The sequence below is a fragment of the Eumetopias jubatus genome, unplaced genomic scaffold (assembly GCF_037043125.1).
Source record: "Eumetopias jubatus isolate StellerSeaLion01/CBP00866 unplaced genomic scaffold, mEumJub1_p1.0 scaffold_2, whole genome shotgun sequence".
Classification (NCBI taxonomy): Eukaryota; Metazoa; Chordata; class Mammalia; order Carnivora; family Otariidae; genus Eumetopias; species Eumetopias jubatus.
The window spans coordinates 66,936,382-66,952,370 of NW_028274808.1; the positions used below are offsets into that span (position 1 = coordinate 66,936,382).

The following is a 15,989-nucleotide window of genomic DNA, read 5'->3' on the forward strand; positions in this document are numbered from 1 at the left end:
AGTGGTTTTTTGATTCACAGATTTTGGTCTTGCCTTGTTTTACCTTCCTTTTGTATTTCTACCTTTGTGCTCACAAATTATTTCCCATTCTTCTAATTACTATCTCCATTTCCACGATTTCATCCCTGCTCCATTTGTCAACTCCTGCATAAAACACACCCAAATCAGAAAAAATGGGTAAGATTTAAGGGGCTCCTATTTTCAGATTTTCATGTGTTTTTCCAAAACCAAGTTAAGAAGAGCAACCAATCTTTTAAAATGCCATCTGAAAGCATAGTTGTCAGGTTGTTTTTTTTTTTTTTTTTTTCCCTCTAAGCTTTTAAGCTCTTCAAAAAAAGGTGGAGGACTTTGGTTTTTGAAATATGGTCTGCAGTATATATGGTGTGCACAGAATTCTTAATAAATATGTTTTTTTTCTGTATGTCCTGGCCACTAGAAGTGCTATACCTTTAATACTGTATTAATTCTGTCAAACAATTAGACATCCTGTATATCCTATAATGAAATTATGCATTTATGTTTCAATTTCACCTAGAAGAATCAAACAGCCTACAGATCCGAACAATAGGATACCAGAGAAGGAGGAAAACAGAAAATTTAGTATTCAGAAACACATTCTATCTTTTAAAGAAAAAATTTCTAAAACTGAAAGTAGGGGAAGTAATGTTAAAATCTTTAATATAGAATTTCTATAATATACTTATAAAAGACAAGTAGGAGGTATCCTGTGGCTCATTTTAGCTTTTCCAAACTACATTTTGAAAACAGAAAACTTCAAAGTAGTATCATCTCTCAAACACATCTAAGCATTAGGTCTATTCAGAAACTGTCCTTGCTCTGGTTGTAAATCTTTACTAAATGTGTCAATTCTATTTCTCTGTGCCTCCCATCTCCCAATATGAATGTGACCACTGTTTATGAACAGGTATGTTTTACTGAGCTATTTATGTGAAGTTCAGAGAAAAACTAAATCCTCTGATACTTGTGTAAGAACAGCATTCAATCTTTTCTTACAAGGGTCAGTCTGGGATAATAGAAAACAACTAACTATAAAGGAATTCATAAACTAGTAAATGATGGCTTGTGTTAGATTTATGCTTTGCGTCCATGAAAACCCTCTGTCAGCTGTAACACAATGCAAGATGTCATTTCAACAGCACATTCTATGTGTGAGTTTATATATTAATTATATGGTGAGGAGGTTATAATTTTAGTTTCTTTTCTGTTAAGCATCTCTTACCTTCCAACTGGAAAAACAAATACTTATAATCCAGTTAGAAAAACAAGGTCTTAATAATCTTGCCCACTATTATTATGAAGCACTAAGTACTTGATCATAAGTTTGGGATGTTGATTTTCACAAGTAAAATTCCAATACAACTAATCCCTAGAGATGTTGAAGTTACTCTGTTCTGGAATTTTATTTCAAAAAACATAGTTTCTATTATTGAGACATCACAAAAGTTTTGGAAAATGCTTTTGTTTTATTTTGTTTTACTTATTTATTTTTTATTATGTTATGTTAATCACCATACATTACATCATTAGTTTTTGATGTAGTGTTCCATGATTCATTGTTGGTGTATAACACCCAGTGCTCCATGCAGAACGTGCCCTCTTTAATACCCATCACCAGGCTAACTCATCCCCCCCACCCCCTCCCCTCCAGAACCCTCAGTTTGTTTCTCAGAGTCCATAGTCTCTCATGGTTCATCTCCCCATCCAGTTACAGCAATGCTGTTTTTATTACAGGTTAGAGTGTCTGACTAATCCCATGTTCAAACACACCCAATCTGTGGGGGGAGTAGCTCAGTGGTAGAGCATCTGACGGCAAATACACCCAGTCTACACTTACTACTTCCCACTTGCATCCACTGATATACATGAAATGCTTGTTTTAAAATTTGGGGAGGTGTAGAAGAGAGGGTGTGAGCAAAGAGATCATGTAGGGATGGAGAGGGAGCCTCAGGGACACTTCCCAGCTGGTAGTATGGGGGCTGATCTCAGTGGTTAAATACTGAAAGTCATCAGTAAAGACAGCTGTTCAGGTGAGAATCTATGAAGACTCTGGGGAAGGGTGGTACTATATTAAGACTCAGGAGATAAAATAATTGTTATTCTGCAAATATTATGAGGTTCTTTCATTCCCAGCTTTGGAGTATTAACACTCTTGGCATTGACCTTAGCTTTAATACAGGTTATTAATTGCCATTATGGGATTCCTTCAGTAGCATCTCAGAAAGCAGAGTCTGGATGGAATAACATGGCAGATGCTATGAGGTGACAATAACTGGGGAATTGCTCTGTAAGAATCTCTGTGACCAGACCTATTTGGGAACTGAGCAAGAGATATGGGGAAATCAACCATTAGTCAGATGCAAGAAATGCAGCCTGGTCTTATGGGTTATGGAAGTCTTTGCGCAGCTCTTTATTAGACTTCATGGTATTTCAACCATGTTTCTCTCTAAATACCTGTTCTTTCCTCCTCTTTGCCAAATAACTTCCTTTGCAAGTCTCTTGAATCGCCATGATATAAACTGTGACTGCAATTCTCCATGTCTTTAGATATCCATGTCCTAAAGTCTGCCTCAAAATTTTCTGTTACTTTTACTGAAAATTCTTGAGTAAGGCAGGTATCTATTTCAAATCCCATCATCTGTGCAGAGGTCCAAATCACCCAGCACACCATGGCTCACTGCCCCATGCCCTCAGTGAGAACTGAAATGGCACCTCTAAAGAAGATGGAGTGAGCTAGACTGCCTTCATTCCTAACAATGTGAGAGATTTGGTGATTGGGTAAGGGGTGTACCCCCCGTAGATCCTGATGGCAGAAGTGAAAGCAAAATAAAAATGTAAATTTCCATTACAAGTGTGATATCTGCTGCATTCACAAGGGGAAAAGTCCTGCCACATTTGAGTAACATGATGTGCTTATTTAAAAAACTAGGAATAGTGGCTATACAGAAAAATTGATAATTTGTTTTTTGTTCTTCCCATTTACGAATTGTAATAATCTGCTGTCCCCTAGGAAATATCATATTGGATTCATAATGGGAAAATGATGTTCCTTAAGGTATAAAGCATAAGCAAGGTCTGTTTATTGAGAATTAACTGTTTGCCTGGTAACAAACACACATTTAACTTCTATCCTCCAAGCAAGGTAGTGCTTTTGTTCTCTTCCTTCTAACAAAGGAATTGAAAGTCATGGAAGTCAAGGACTTTACATAAGGTCACCTATTATATTGAAAAACGGGATCATGAAACTAAATCGGCCTAGGTTGAAAACCTTTACTTCATAAACAACTTCCCTTGTGTGAATCACTTCAGGACCTCACTTTGTACTGCTTAAAGTACAAAAGCAGTAATTAAAGTTGAACATCTTAAAAACTTCCATAATGAACTAAATCGATTACACTTCAGAAAAATAAAATAATTTGTGAATGAAAAACATTGCTCTGATTCTCCTCAACAAATCCAACAACAAATCCACACAATACCATATGGAGAGGTCACACTTTCCTACCTTATTAATTTCCTAGTAAAAGAAGTGATTCCAAGAGTAAGTTTTAACTCTCATTTCTTACAGTCTGCAACTTCCTATACATATTCTGACAAATACTAGACAAACTATGTTAGGCCTAGTCCGGGGCAGGATTTTATTATACTAAGGAAGCATGAAAGTTGAGAGCCTCGTAAATATTAATCACAGACTAATGAACAGTGGGAGATTTTTGAATATCAATCTGTACTGGGGGAAATTTTGAATTAGAGACACTACTTCCTACCCAATAAATCAGTAGTGAAAAATTGAAGGCATTCTCGTGCATCTGCTTATGTAGCTAGATCTCTAGTCCTAAAGGAGCACGCAGCATGGATGCCAAAATAGATGTGATTTTATCGCCCCACATGGAGCTTTTGCATTTTTAACCAGACCCTTTCTTAAAATTTTAATTACCTTCAAAAGAGGCTCGATTGTATTACAGAAAACTTGAGTGCATTCTTTAGTATTAGAGTTAAAATAGTTCATGAGTATTTAGAGTTTGTCACATTCTTCTTCATTAGCATTCAAAAAACATTGCCCAAAGGGACTGGAAGACTCAAGGTTAAGAGAGGAGCTGAAATGCCAAAACTTGATTGGCTTATTGCTTTTATTAAATGTGCATATTTCTGCTTTTGTCTCTGGGAACATGTACAATGCATAACATAAAAAGACAGTATCTTCCATCATTTTTCAAAATTTCATAAATAATACCAGATACAGTCATATACACACTTACATATCTTTAATGATTGTCCATTAATAGAAAAATATCCCTTTACAGTAATTAGAGTTAATTATTTATTAAGACAAGTATGAGAGTGGATAGTGATATTTAGGATTTTATGATATTTTTGAAGTTGACAAAAAATAATGGAACTCAGTTTTTGGTTTGAGGGTTTTGTTTTGTTTTTTTTGTATGCTTTAATATTCAGATAGTATTTAAAACCTATGCTAGGCATTAATATTTTAATAGAAACACTTATATGAATGCTTCTTCATACTATTATAATCAAAGCAAAAATTTTATCCTAAATAAGTATGATGGGAGCTGCGTTTACTGAAATTACACAAACACAGGTATTAAGGACACCGGAAAAGAGAAAAACCGAGGAAATAAGCCAGAAATGGAGAATGTCATTCTGAAATACACCAGAAATATTATTTTCAAAATGATTACTTTATTCTGTCTCATGTAAATAGAAAAAGCAATAATTACTAAGTTAAGTAATAGTATAACAGGATGCTATAATTAAGCATTAATCACTAAGTTTTCCATTTTTATTACTAAAGTTCCTAGACTCATTGAAAGCAGGGAGAGTTATGTTGATCTACAATATATTCCCAGTGCCTCAATAAATATTTATTTGTTCAATAAATATTTAAAACCTTTCTTTAAAAGAGTAGGTATACATTGTAGTTTTTCTTTTGTATAGTTGTAATCTCTCTAAATACAACAAATAAATAGTCTCTTCACAAATGTTCAAAGATAGCTAAAATTATAACATGGTTTCCCAACTATGTGTAATATAATAACATAGAAGTTACAACTTTACATCTATTTCAGGAAAATATTTGTGCTGATGCACCTGCTGCCTTCCACAGTTACAACACAAAGACTGATTTTTTGAGAACATTCATCTTATCTTTTCTATAATATTAAAGATGAGTTTATTTTTTGGGCTTGCTATATGCTTATATTTGAAATTTTAAGGAGCTGTTACCCTGAATGCACTATATTTATGTATTATGTGTGGAAATGGTCATTTTTTACATAAATACAATTTTGTGTAAGAATTAATACATTGAAAATGAATTGCACAGGTGACAATAACATAATTGGCTCTCTTCAGAGTTTTTGTTTTACTGTGCCACAAGTCATCTTATTTTTATTTTTTTTCATTTATGAGCACATTCAATATAACAATAGACTCCTTTTTTTAAATATATATTCATGGAGCCTTTGAAAACACTAGGTTGTGTTTTAATCGATACTATTAACAAAAACAAAAGTAAGAGTCCTTCAAAATTTTATTGGCCAGTATCCATTTTGGATATAATTTTGTGTACTAGTTTCCATCTCATTTTATCTTATCTAACTTACTTATTTTTGCTAAGAGCCCACTGGTGTTATAAGTCATAGTTTCTAAATATATTTATACTTGCCACAGGGACTTATAATAATTTGCAGCTAGTATTCAGGACAAATGCTTTGAAAAGCACAGAAGTAATTAAAGAGACCACCAAAACAAATAAGAAATATTTACTTTTAAAATAACTTTAACAGGGGCGCCTGGGTGGCTCAGTCGTTAAATATCTGCCTTCAGCTCAGGTCATGATCCCAGGGTCCTGGGATCGAGCCCCGCATTGGGCTCCCTACTCAGCTGGAAGCCTGCTTCTCCCTGTCCCACTCCCCCTGCTTGTGTTCCTTCTCTCGCTTTGTCTCTCTCTCTCTGTCAAGTAAATAAATAAAATCTTTAAAAAAATAAAATAAAATAACTTTAACAGAAAACATCATAAATCTTTAAGGTTCATTGTTGTTCAATATAAGATAACCAATATAATGCACTAAAAATGATAATATAAGCATGGCAAGGTTGAAAAATGTAACGTCTATGTAAAACTTGTAATAAAATAAGTGTTAAAATCATAAAAGTAGTTAATCAAGGTAATCTTAAAATTTAATAAATAGAAGTTTAATAGTTCCATACAAAAAAACTCCAAAACAAACAAGCAAACAAAAGAAACAACTGCATTTATTAAGGTAGTCCTAAAAGACAGATTAAAATGAGAAAGATGTGGTTAATTTTCTAAGTAGCAATGAGTGTCAGACTTTTCTGATGGTCATAAGACAAAATAAGAAGTAAATGAAACAAGTAAAATAGATATATATTCAAGTCTTTTGTTGTTGTTGTTGACGTTAGTAGCAGTAAACCAAGCTTATTCAATATCAGAAGGATTCGAGACATACAAAATAATGTTTACATTTTTATGTATGGTAAAAGTAAAATCTGTTGTTCCAGTTACCTAGATGTATTGCTTTTAATTATTTTGTTTTCTACACCATGAGTTACAATTGTTGGCTGTAATGTAAGAATGACCTAGAGAAAGGAGAAGAAAGGAGCACAATTTAAGGTTTAATCCAAAATGATGATGACACAAATTGCAGCATAGCCTGACAATTAAGGCCTAGATTAGTGACGGCCTTTTCCACCTGCCCACAATACGTTTTCATATGGGAACCACTCTATAGTTTCCTGTCTAACTTTGGTTTTCATCTTTTCAGGTTTGGATTTATTCTTCATAAAGATGAAGCTGCACTACAAAAAATTGATCTTGAAACCATGTCATACATCAAGACGATTAACTTGATGGACTATAAGTGCATTCCTCAGTCATTGGCATACACACACTTGGGAGGATATTACTTCATTGGCTGCAAACCTGACAGCACTGGGGCAATTCCACCACAGCTCATGGTGGATGGTGTAACCGACTCGGTCATTGGATTCAATAGTGATGTGACAGGCACTCCATATGTCTCTCCAGATGGACACTATCTTGTCAGCATTAATGATGTGAAAGGCCTTGTAAGGGTCCAGTACATTACCATCCGAGGAGAAATCCAGGAGGCTTTTGATATTCACACAAATCTGCACATATCTGATCTGGCATTTCAGCCATCCTTTACTGAAGCCCACCAATACAACATCTATGGTAGCTCAAGCACACAGACCGATGTGCTCTTTGTGGAGCTCTCCTCTGGGAAGGTTAAGATGATAAAGAGTCTTAAGGAACCACTCAAGGCAGAAGAATGGCCTTGGAACCAGAAGAACAGGCAAATCCAGGACAGTGGCTTGTTTGGTCAATACCTGATGACACCTTCCAAGGATTCTCTCTTTATACTAGATGGACGACTCAATAAGTTAAACTGTGAGATCACTGAAGTTGAGAAAGGAAATACAGTCATTTGGGTTGGGGATGCCTAGGAGCCCTATTAGATAATTATTGAATGAAGAGTTTTCCAGTACATTGCACTTAATCCATTGTTTAAATTTACAGCTTAACTTTTCAAGATTATACCCTAGTCGAGCACAAGTTATTTGGTTGGCCCAAATAAAATAGATTTTTTTTTGCAAAGATACACACAATTAGTAATATTGGTTGATTAGAAATATTTAACACAACATTAATTAAGAAACTACATCAATCACAGGAATCAAATCTATAATGCATTTTAAGCCAATAAAATAGAAATTTAAATACATAAAAAATAACTGCAGGGAATTTCAGAAGACTTTAAGCACCATTTCATTTTGGGGGTGGCTTATCTCTTATTTTTTCCTCTGTCTTTTGGTATGCTTAAACTAGAAATAAAAAAGTGTTGTGGAACTTTAAAATTCTTACTTCAAAATATTCTGTCCCATCCACTGTTTATAATCTTTTGTGCCTTGAAGGGAATGTCACAAGAGGAAAAGGTACGCTACGCGCTGCATACTGAACACCCTCATAACTCTAAATCTTTTGTCATTAGAAAAGTTTAACATCTCTTGCACCAAATCCTGTCTTTAGCATTGGTTTAAACCTCAAAGAAATGTCATTTGAAGGCATAAGTTGGCCCTAGGTTGTATACAGGTGACAAACTCTATTTGATACTTAACTGTATGGTTTGCAGCATGCTATGGAAAATGGGGAGGAAGGGAGGAAAATAATTATGGAAAAATGTTTGCAATGTATTCTCTACTCATTTTGCTTTTAATCGTTGGAGTGCATTGTATTTTTAATGCAAGTTTGTCTCAGATGTCAGCTGCTTACAAATGTTTATTATTAGCAGAACAAATTTCTTTCTTTTCATGTAGTCCAGTGTTGAATCAGCAGGAACATTCAGTTTTAAAAAAAAGAAATATCATTCGTGTCTGCTTAGAGTAAACCACATATAGGGAAATTAACACCAGAGAGAAAATACTGGCTAGAGAACTGATGAGTATTAGTTGTTTAGGAGAATTAGTAGCAGAAACTGGGAATAAGGGATAACTCCACAGTGGTGAGTTAAGACATACTTTACTCTTGCCTTGGCAATTTAAATATAACACATCAAAGAACTTCATTTCTTAAGAACTTTCCTAAATGACTTCTGTTCAACTCCTCCATAATCCTTAAATGACCCTCTCATTAACTGTGTGCTGTGGTTTGAAACCTAACTAATTCTCTTATTTGAGACACTGTATAGAAGTAAAAATTACTGCTTCTTTTTTTTAAAGGGCAAATAAAAGGCTAGTAGAATTGGATTAAAACTAGAGAGTTGGTTTATTGAAATAAGCAGATAATTATCTAGGCTTAAAGTAATAACTTACATGTTTGGAGAATCTTTTTACTTATTTTTTTTAATTGTTGCTAAAAATGCTAATGGGCTGTTGAAATGACCTCCATTTACTGAAGGTAATCCAAGAAGGTCTTTTTTAAATACAAATTTTACTCAAGTTTAAATTGTATAAAACTGCTTAGAAACCTGAAATTTTATAGTGTGTAATATCTTATGTATATATAGCATCCTGAGCTGTGTGATACAGTAGATTTCTTCTTAGCTTAAGGAAACATTATTGGAGGTAGATTTAATAAACAACAAAAATCAGCTTATGTTTCTACTTAACCTGCTTTCCTTTTTAGCAGTTTTCTCCCTTGTGACCATGAACCACATAAAGTGTCTAATGATTTAATGTAAGTCCGTCTCATACATCCTTCTTTGGTAGCTTACACCATATGGATGCTCTGTCTGTAGACACTGCTTGATAAAAGGAGAATAAACCTCTTAAATTTTAACCCTTGAGAGTCCAGTCAATGTTTTAACGTGCATACTGATGTTTGGTTTTGTCTTTCCTCCCAGTTCTTCCAACATAGTCTGGTGTTCTGCATTATTTTGAAAGTTGATCTGATGGGGTAAAGGCCAAGTCAAGTGAGATCAATCAAGGAAAGGCATTTTGTTTGTCTTTTTATATAAACTATAAATTGTATTGCAAATAATGATCTCATCAATAATGTGGGTATGTGTAAAAACTGAAAGTTTAGAAAAACCAGGATGGGGCACCTGGGTGGCTCAGTTGGTAAGGGTCTGACCGGCTCAAGTCATGATCTCAGGGTCCTGGGATCAAGCCCTGCCTAGGACTCCATATTCAGCAGGGATTCTGCTTCTCTCTCTCCCTCTGCCCCTTCCTCTGCCTCTCCCTGCTTGTACTCTTTCTCTTTCTGTGTCTTAAATAAAATCTTAAAAAAAAAGAAGAAGAAAAGAAAAACCAGGATGAAATTATGAGGTAACTGCAAAAAACAAAAACAAACAAACAAAAAAACTTCTAACATCAAATAGTAGATTTGTTATAAGCAGGGACAAGAGTGAAACAATAGTGAGGCAAGGCATTGGAATGAGAAAAGGTCTTAATACAAGACAATTAAATCAAAAGTATATATTATGAAACAGGGCATATTAAGGAACCAGACATGAAATGCAACTGAATAAATATGAGACGTAATAAACGAGACAAACATGAGCAGTCTCATATAAGACATCATTGATAGACATAGGAAAACCATGAAGGAGAAACAGATTTGGGTCAGATAATAAGAATTTAGATAAAAGACAAATTAAATGAAAATATTGGGCAATGGAATACACTCCCAGAGAAGCGTCATCACGTGTGGCAAACCAACAGCCTTCTGTTTAATTGTATCTATGTAAAGTTGAAATACTTTTTAAAAAGTGCAATTTAGACTTTATCACTTTTCAGACGCCCACTCAAAACTTCTTCACGGGATTTTCTTTTGAGAAATAAGTTAATTTGACTGGATTTTACATTCACTAGTGAAGATTTTACAGGATGAAACAATATGATCATAGCTGACATCATATTATGTAAATTTTAAGGTGAAAAAATTTTAAGAATACTGCTATCATGGAAATCAATACAAGATGAAAATGGACAACCCAATGTCACCACCTTAAAAAGCCATCAGAGCTACTTCTAATGTCACTTGTTCATCTATCTACCATTTATGTGTTCCTGTATGAATGGAAAAAGAGAACAAAAATAACACCTCATCAAAAGCCGATCTTCACTTTCCTTCCAAAACCCCTCTAATATCATTTACTTCTCCTGGGAAATTTCATACACAGAAATGTATTCTGAAAGTCATGAAGTAGAAGTTCTTGTTTGCAGTCTTAAGTCATGGTAACTTTTCCCATCTTCCCAGAAGACTAAGTCTTACCAGACCATCTGAGCATGTTTTTATTTGTTTGTCTGTTTGTTGCATTTAATAAATTATCTAGTCCTTTTAGTAATTGGAAAAGCACTTAGCTTTTCAATAATATTTATCAGCAAAATGTACCTGTCTCAGTGGTATTTAATGAATACACCACAGCTATTTTACAGTGATTTACAGGCACACTTGATGAATCAGAAAAGTTTTAATTGTTCTTTTATTCTAGAGTTTAGTAATGATAAAATTCTCAATGTTTGGAGATTCGTGTTTAGATACATGATTAAATTTTGTATGTAGTATAATTTGGCTGAAATTGAGAAAGAACATACTAAACTACCAAACATATTCTGTTTTGGTATTTGATAAATGTTTTGAAGACTGTCTGCAAATACACATTTCACCACTTTTTTTTTTTAAGATTTTATTTATTTTTCAACAGAGAGAGAGAGAGACAGTGAGAGAGGGAACACAAGCAGGGGGAATGGGAGAGGGAGAAGCAGGCTTCCCGCAGAGCAGGGAGCCGGATGTGGGACTCGATCCCAGGACCCTAAGATCATGACCTGAGCTGAAGGCAGACACTTAACGACTGAGCCACCCAGGCACCCACATTTCACCACTTTTAAAAGAATCAAAATTGTTTTAGTATCAAAAGAATATACTATTACTTCAATTAAAAATGACTGTTATTCATGTGTATAAATTATTTTTGCACTTCCAAAGAAAATCACAATGTTCTTTTAAACCTGGATCTAAATACTTGTCCAGTGTTACAAAGTCCAAGAGAAAAGTCTCATGATAATCAAGATAGGGACTCAATATACATGAAAACATATAGCTATTAGAAATAAATCATCCCTGAATTACTTTACTGTGCCTCAGCTTACCCACCTACTTTCAAACGAGTTTTGCTCCTAATTCAAGTGCTGTACTATGGTCAGAATAATTAGCAAAGAATAGCAAAGCATTCAACATTTGAGCTTGTGAATATAATTCATGACTTTCTCTACATCAATAAATGTCCTTTTGATACATTAATTGTTCTTGAGGGAAATAATATAAATAGAGCAAAAGTAAATATACAGATTAAATATATTATATTAGCATATAGCATATTAATTTTGAATAATTTTAAAAAAATTGATTATTGACAGAAATATTATATGATTTCATTTTGGTGCAACTGTGCCATGTGCCATGGGGTTTTACAAATTGCAGCAACTAGACAGCTCACTGTGTGTGTGTGTGTGTGTGTGTGTGTGTGTGTGTGTGTTCATTGGGCATATGCAAAAATGGAAGCATATCTGGAAATACTGGAGAATTAAATTTTAATATCCAGACATATCCCATTTTAGAAGGTCTGTTAGATCTAGAAGGATAAGATTGATTGTCAAAGTATTTAAAAATATATACTACATAGAAGTAAGGAATATCAAAGAAACAAAATAGTAATGGGACTTGATTCTGGAGCCTCTATTAGAGCAAGTAAATTAAGAATATATATGTATAGGATCTGAATAATGTAATATTAATGTTTAACAAATGAATATCTGTGTGTGTATATACACACACATATATATACATTTATATGCACATATACATATCACTTCCTTGATATTTTTTCAAAACTACTAGTATGTTTTAAAATCAATTAAAAACACAAATTTAATAAAGAAAATAATATATTTCATTCTTTTTTATGGCTGAGTAATATTGTGTGTGTGTGTGTGTGTGTGTGTGTGTGTGTGTGTACACACACCACTTCTTTATCCATTCATCAGCTGATGGACACTTGGGCTGTTTCCATAATTTGGCTATTGTAGATAATGCTGCTACAAATATCAGGGTGCATGTATCCTTTTGAATTAGTATTTTTGTATTCTTTGGGTAAATACATAATAGTGCTGGATCATAGGGTAGTTCTATTTTTAACTTTCTGAGGAACCTCCATACTCTTTTCCAGAATGGCTGCACCAGTTTGCATTCCCACCAACAATGCAAGAGGATTCCCCTTTCTTCACATCCTCATCAATACCTGTTGTTTCTTGTGTTGTTGATTTGAGCCATTCTGACAGATATGAGGTGATAATCTAATTGTAGCTTTGATTTGCATTTCCCTGATGATCAGTGATGTTTAGCATCTTTTTACGTGTCTGTTAGCCATCTGTATGTCTTCTTTGGAAAATGTCTATTCACATCTTCTGCCCATTATTTAATTGGATAAGCTAGAGATTATTATACTAAGTGAAATAAGTCAGAGACAAATACCATATGATTTCACTCATGGGTTGAATTTAAGAAACAAAACAAATAAGTAAAGGGAAAAAAAGAGAGAAATTGAGAGAGAGAAACCAAGAAACAGACTCTTAATGATAGAGAACAAACGTGGTTACCGGAGGGGAAATAGGTGGGGGAATGGGTTAAATCAGGGATGGGGATTAAGGAGTGCACTTGTAATGAGCACTCCGTGTTGTATGGAAGTTTTGAGTCGCTACATTGTACACCTGAAACTAATATAACACTGTATGTTAACTAACTGGAATTTAAATAAAAACTTAAAAAAAATAAAATAGTACACAAAACATCCTCAATCCATTTGAAAAAAGAGAGAGAGAGAGAGAAATAACCATTTTGCCATCACTTAAGAGGTTATAAGTCAGAGTCCATAGAAAGACTACTCCTGACTTGGCATTTTACACATGTTGTTTCTTCCATCTATGATACACATTCTCCAGATATCCTCGAGAACAATTTCTTTACTTTCTTCAGATGGTTGTTTACTAGTGAGATTTCCTGACTATTCTATTTAAAATTTGAAATCATGTTCCAAAATATGCTCATCTACCTTTACTGATACGCAACTGCATAATTGTATCAGCACCTAACATGCTATATAATTTATTGTGTATTTATTTACTATCTGTATAACCCCGTCCAACACATACACATGATGCAACCAAATGAGAGCAGGTCCGTATTAGGCAGTCAATAAACATATGTGAGACAATTGAATTGTTATTTTAATTGGACTCAAACTAATTTTGGTCTCCATAGAATATGTGTTTAACTTTTTGAGAATCTCAAATCATTATGGTAAAAATGTATGCCTTGAATGTTATTAAACTGTGGTAATTAACTGTAGCAAAATTCAGGCAACTGTTTTCTATTTAATATTCTTTAATTCTCTGAAGTATTAGAGCTAATAGACATAATGAACATTTGGATAGATGATGTCTTTTAAACATTTGCCATCTCAAATGTAATTGCTTATGTAAACATGATGTTTTTTTATGTTAAAGATTAATCCCTTTCATGTATTATTAAGCTCTAAATTAATATATATCATCTTTTAGTTATTTATAGAGCCAGATTGTCCTTTATATATTAGCCTTGCCACAAGAAGCATGCTTACATAAAATAAATAAATGATTCTGCTTCTATGGTATCTTAAAGAAATATCAGTATATTGGGGGATGATGATTATATTTCTGTTTCAAGATTAACTTATGGGGAGCCTGGATGGCTCAGTCAGTTAAGTGCCTGCCTTCCACTTCGGTCATGATCTCAGGGTCCTGGGATCGAGCCCCATGTCCGGCTCTCTGCTCAGAAGGGAGTCTGCTTCTCCCTCTCACTCTCCCTCTGTGCTTTCCCTCTCTCTGTCTCTCTCAAATAAATAAATAAAATCTTAAAAAAAGATTAACTTAAGAAATCAAAATTATGCCACTCCTTGTTGGAAGCAACTACAATTTTATTTACACTTTATTGTTTGAGGAATTTATACTTTCTGCAACATCCAACCTGGTATGATTTGCCTCTAATTGCTCTTACTCATGTATTGTGCATAAAACTTATACCTCCTTCCATTGTTAGCTCAGTGTTTAGTTTTGTTAATATTATTAGTTATGATTATCTGAACAATTACCATCCAGAAAGATCATATTAATTAAAGAAAATTATAGTTAAAAAATAAGTAAATGCACATATTATATTTGAAATGCTAAAGTATGTTATTTATAAATTATATGTTTGAATTCTCTTAGAATATGTCCAGACAAAATTAAAGAGAATTTTGGACAAGGGAATTAAATCAGTAGTCCCAATATTATATTTATCTAAAATATTTACCATTTTTAAATCTTAGATTTCTTTCTATAAAACCCACTATTATTATATATTCTTTTAACTTGTAAAACCAAGTCAAGATATGCTTAATAGTCTAAGTCTAGGAGAAATTCATATAATTCAGAGGATTATGGAAGGTGCATAGAATTCATATATTCAGTAAGGTATGAAGGAAAGTCAGCTATAGACCTAAGGTAAGCAAATTTAAGTGCAGAAGTTAATAATACTATATTATAAAAGTTTTTAAAATAGCATTATTAGTAATAGTGTAAGGTATTAATTTTACTCATAAAAGTTCCAGGTTACAGTATAAGGAGTCCTGCCACATTGTTTGTATTAAGCCTGTAATCCCAGTGGTATTGGTAGAAACTCTAATAATTTCTGCTGGGTTTTGGAGTATATTCATGTTATATTTTGCCAGAAAAAGTTATTTAATTAATTTAAATAATGTTTCTTGTTTACCACTGGCTGAAACTAAACACTTGACCATGTTGGACAAAGTTACTATATGACTTAAATTATGCATTGTGAAATGGATATTACCTAACATGTTGAACCAAAATCTGGATGTTCATAACACCCCACTCATAGGGCAGAAAATCTACCCCAGTCTAGGCAAACTGAAAACCCTGGCTTTGCTAGACTTTGCCTGAACTTACTTGCAATTTGAAGTTTCAGGAAAAGAGGGAATTCAAAAAGACCAAAGACTACAATACCAGCATAGTGTCACCCAGGGAAAATTGAGTCACTGTTCTCACTCCCAATTCCAGAGCAGTAACGAGATATTTTGCACAGGAAGAGAAGCAGACCATAAGAATAGATAGCTCCAAAATTGTACTCAAAAGAATTGACGTTATTTGAAACAGAATGTGAAGAAATTGAGCTTGAAGATCTCTCTTACAATCAATAAAGATTTTGATTATAAATAACTCAGTGGAGATTGGTAGCTCCACTTAAAATTTACAAGGTACATTGTATGCCAACTAATTTTTGAGAAAGAATTAGAGTTTCCTCAAAATATTAAAACAAAACTACAATATGATCAAGCAATTCCACTTCTGGGTATTTATCAAAGAGAAGG

General features: G+C 33.7%; 1 protein-coding gene across 3 annotated transcripts in view; it reads left to right on the forward strand.

Moving 5' to 3' along the window:
• FSTL5 (follistatin like 5) overlaps positions 1 to 7,527 on the forward strand; it is a 692,987-nt gene extending 685,460 nt beyond the window's left edge. For all 3 annotated transcript variants that reach the window (XM_028104409.2, XM_028104410.2, XM_028104411.1), the window contains one exon: positions 6,825 to 7,527. In XM_028104409.2, the coding sequence (XP_027960210.1) occupies positions 6,825 to 7,527 (703 nt within the window). The remainder of the gene's footprint in view (positions 1 to 6,824) is intronic.
• Positions 7,528 to 15,989: the final 8,462 nt, after the last annotated feature.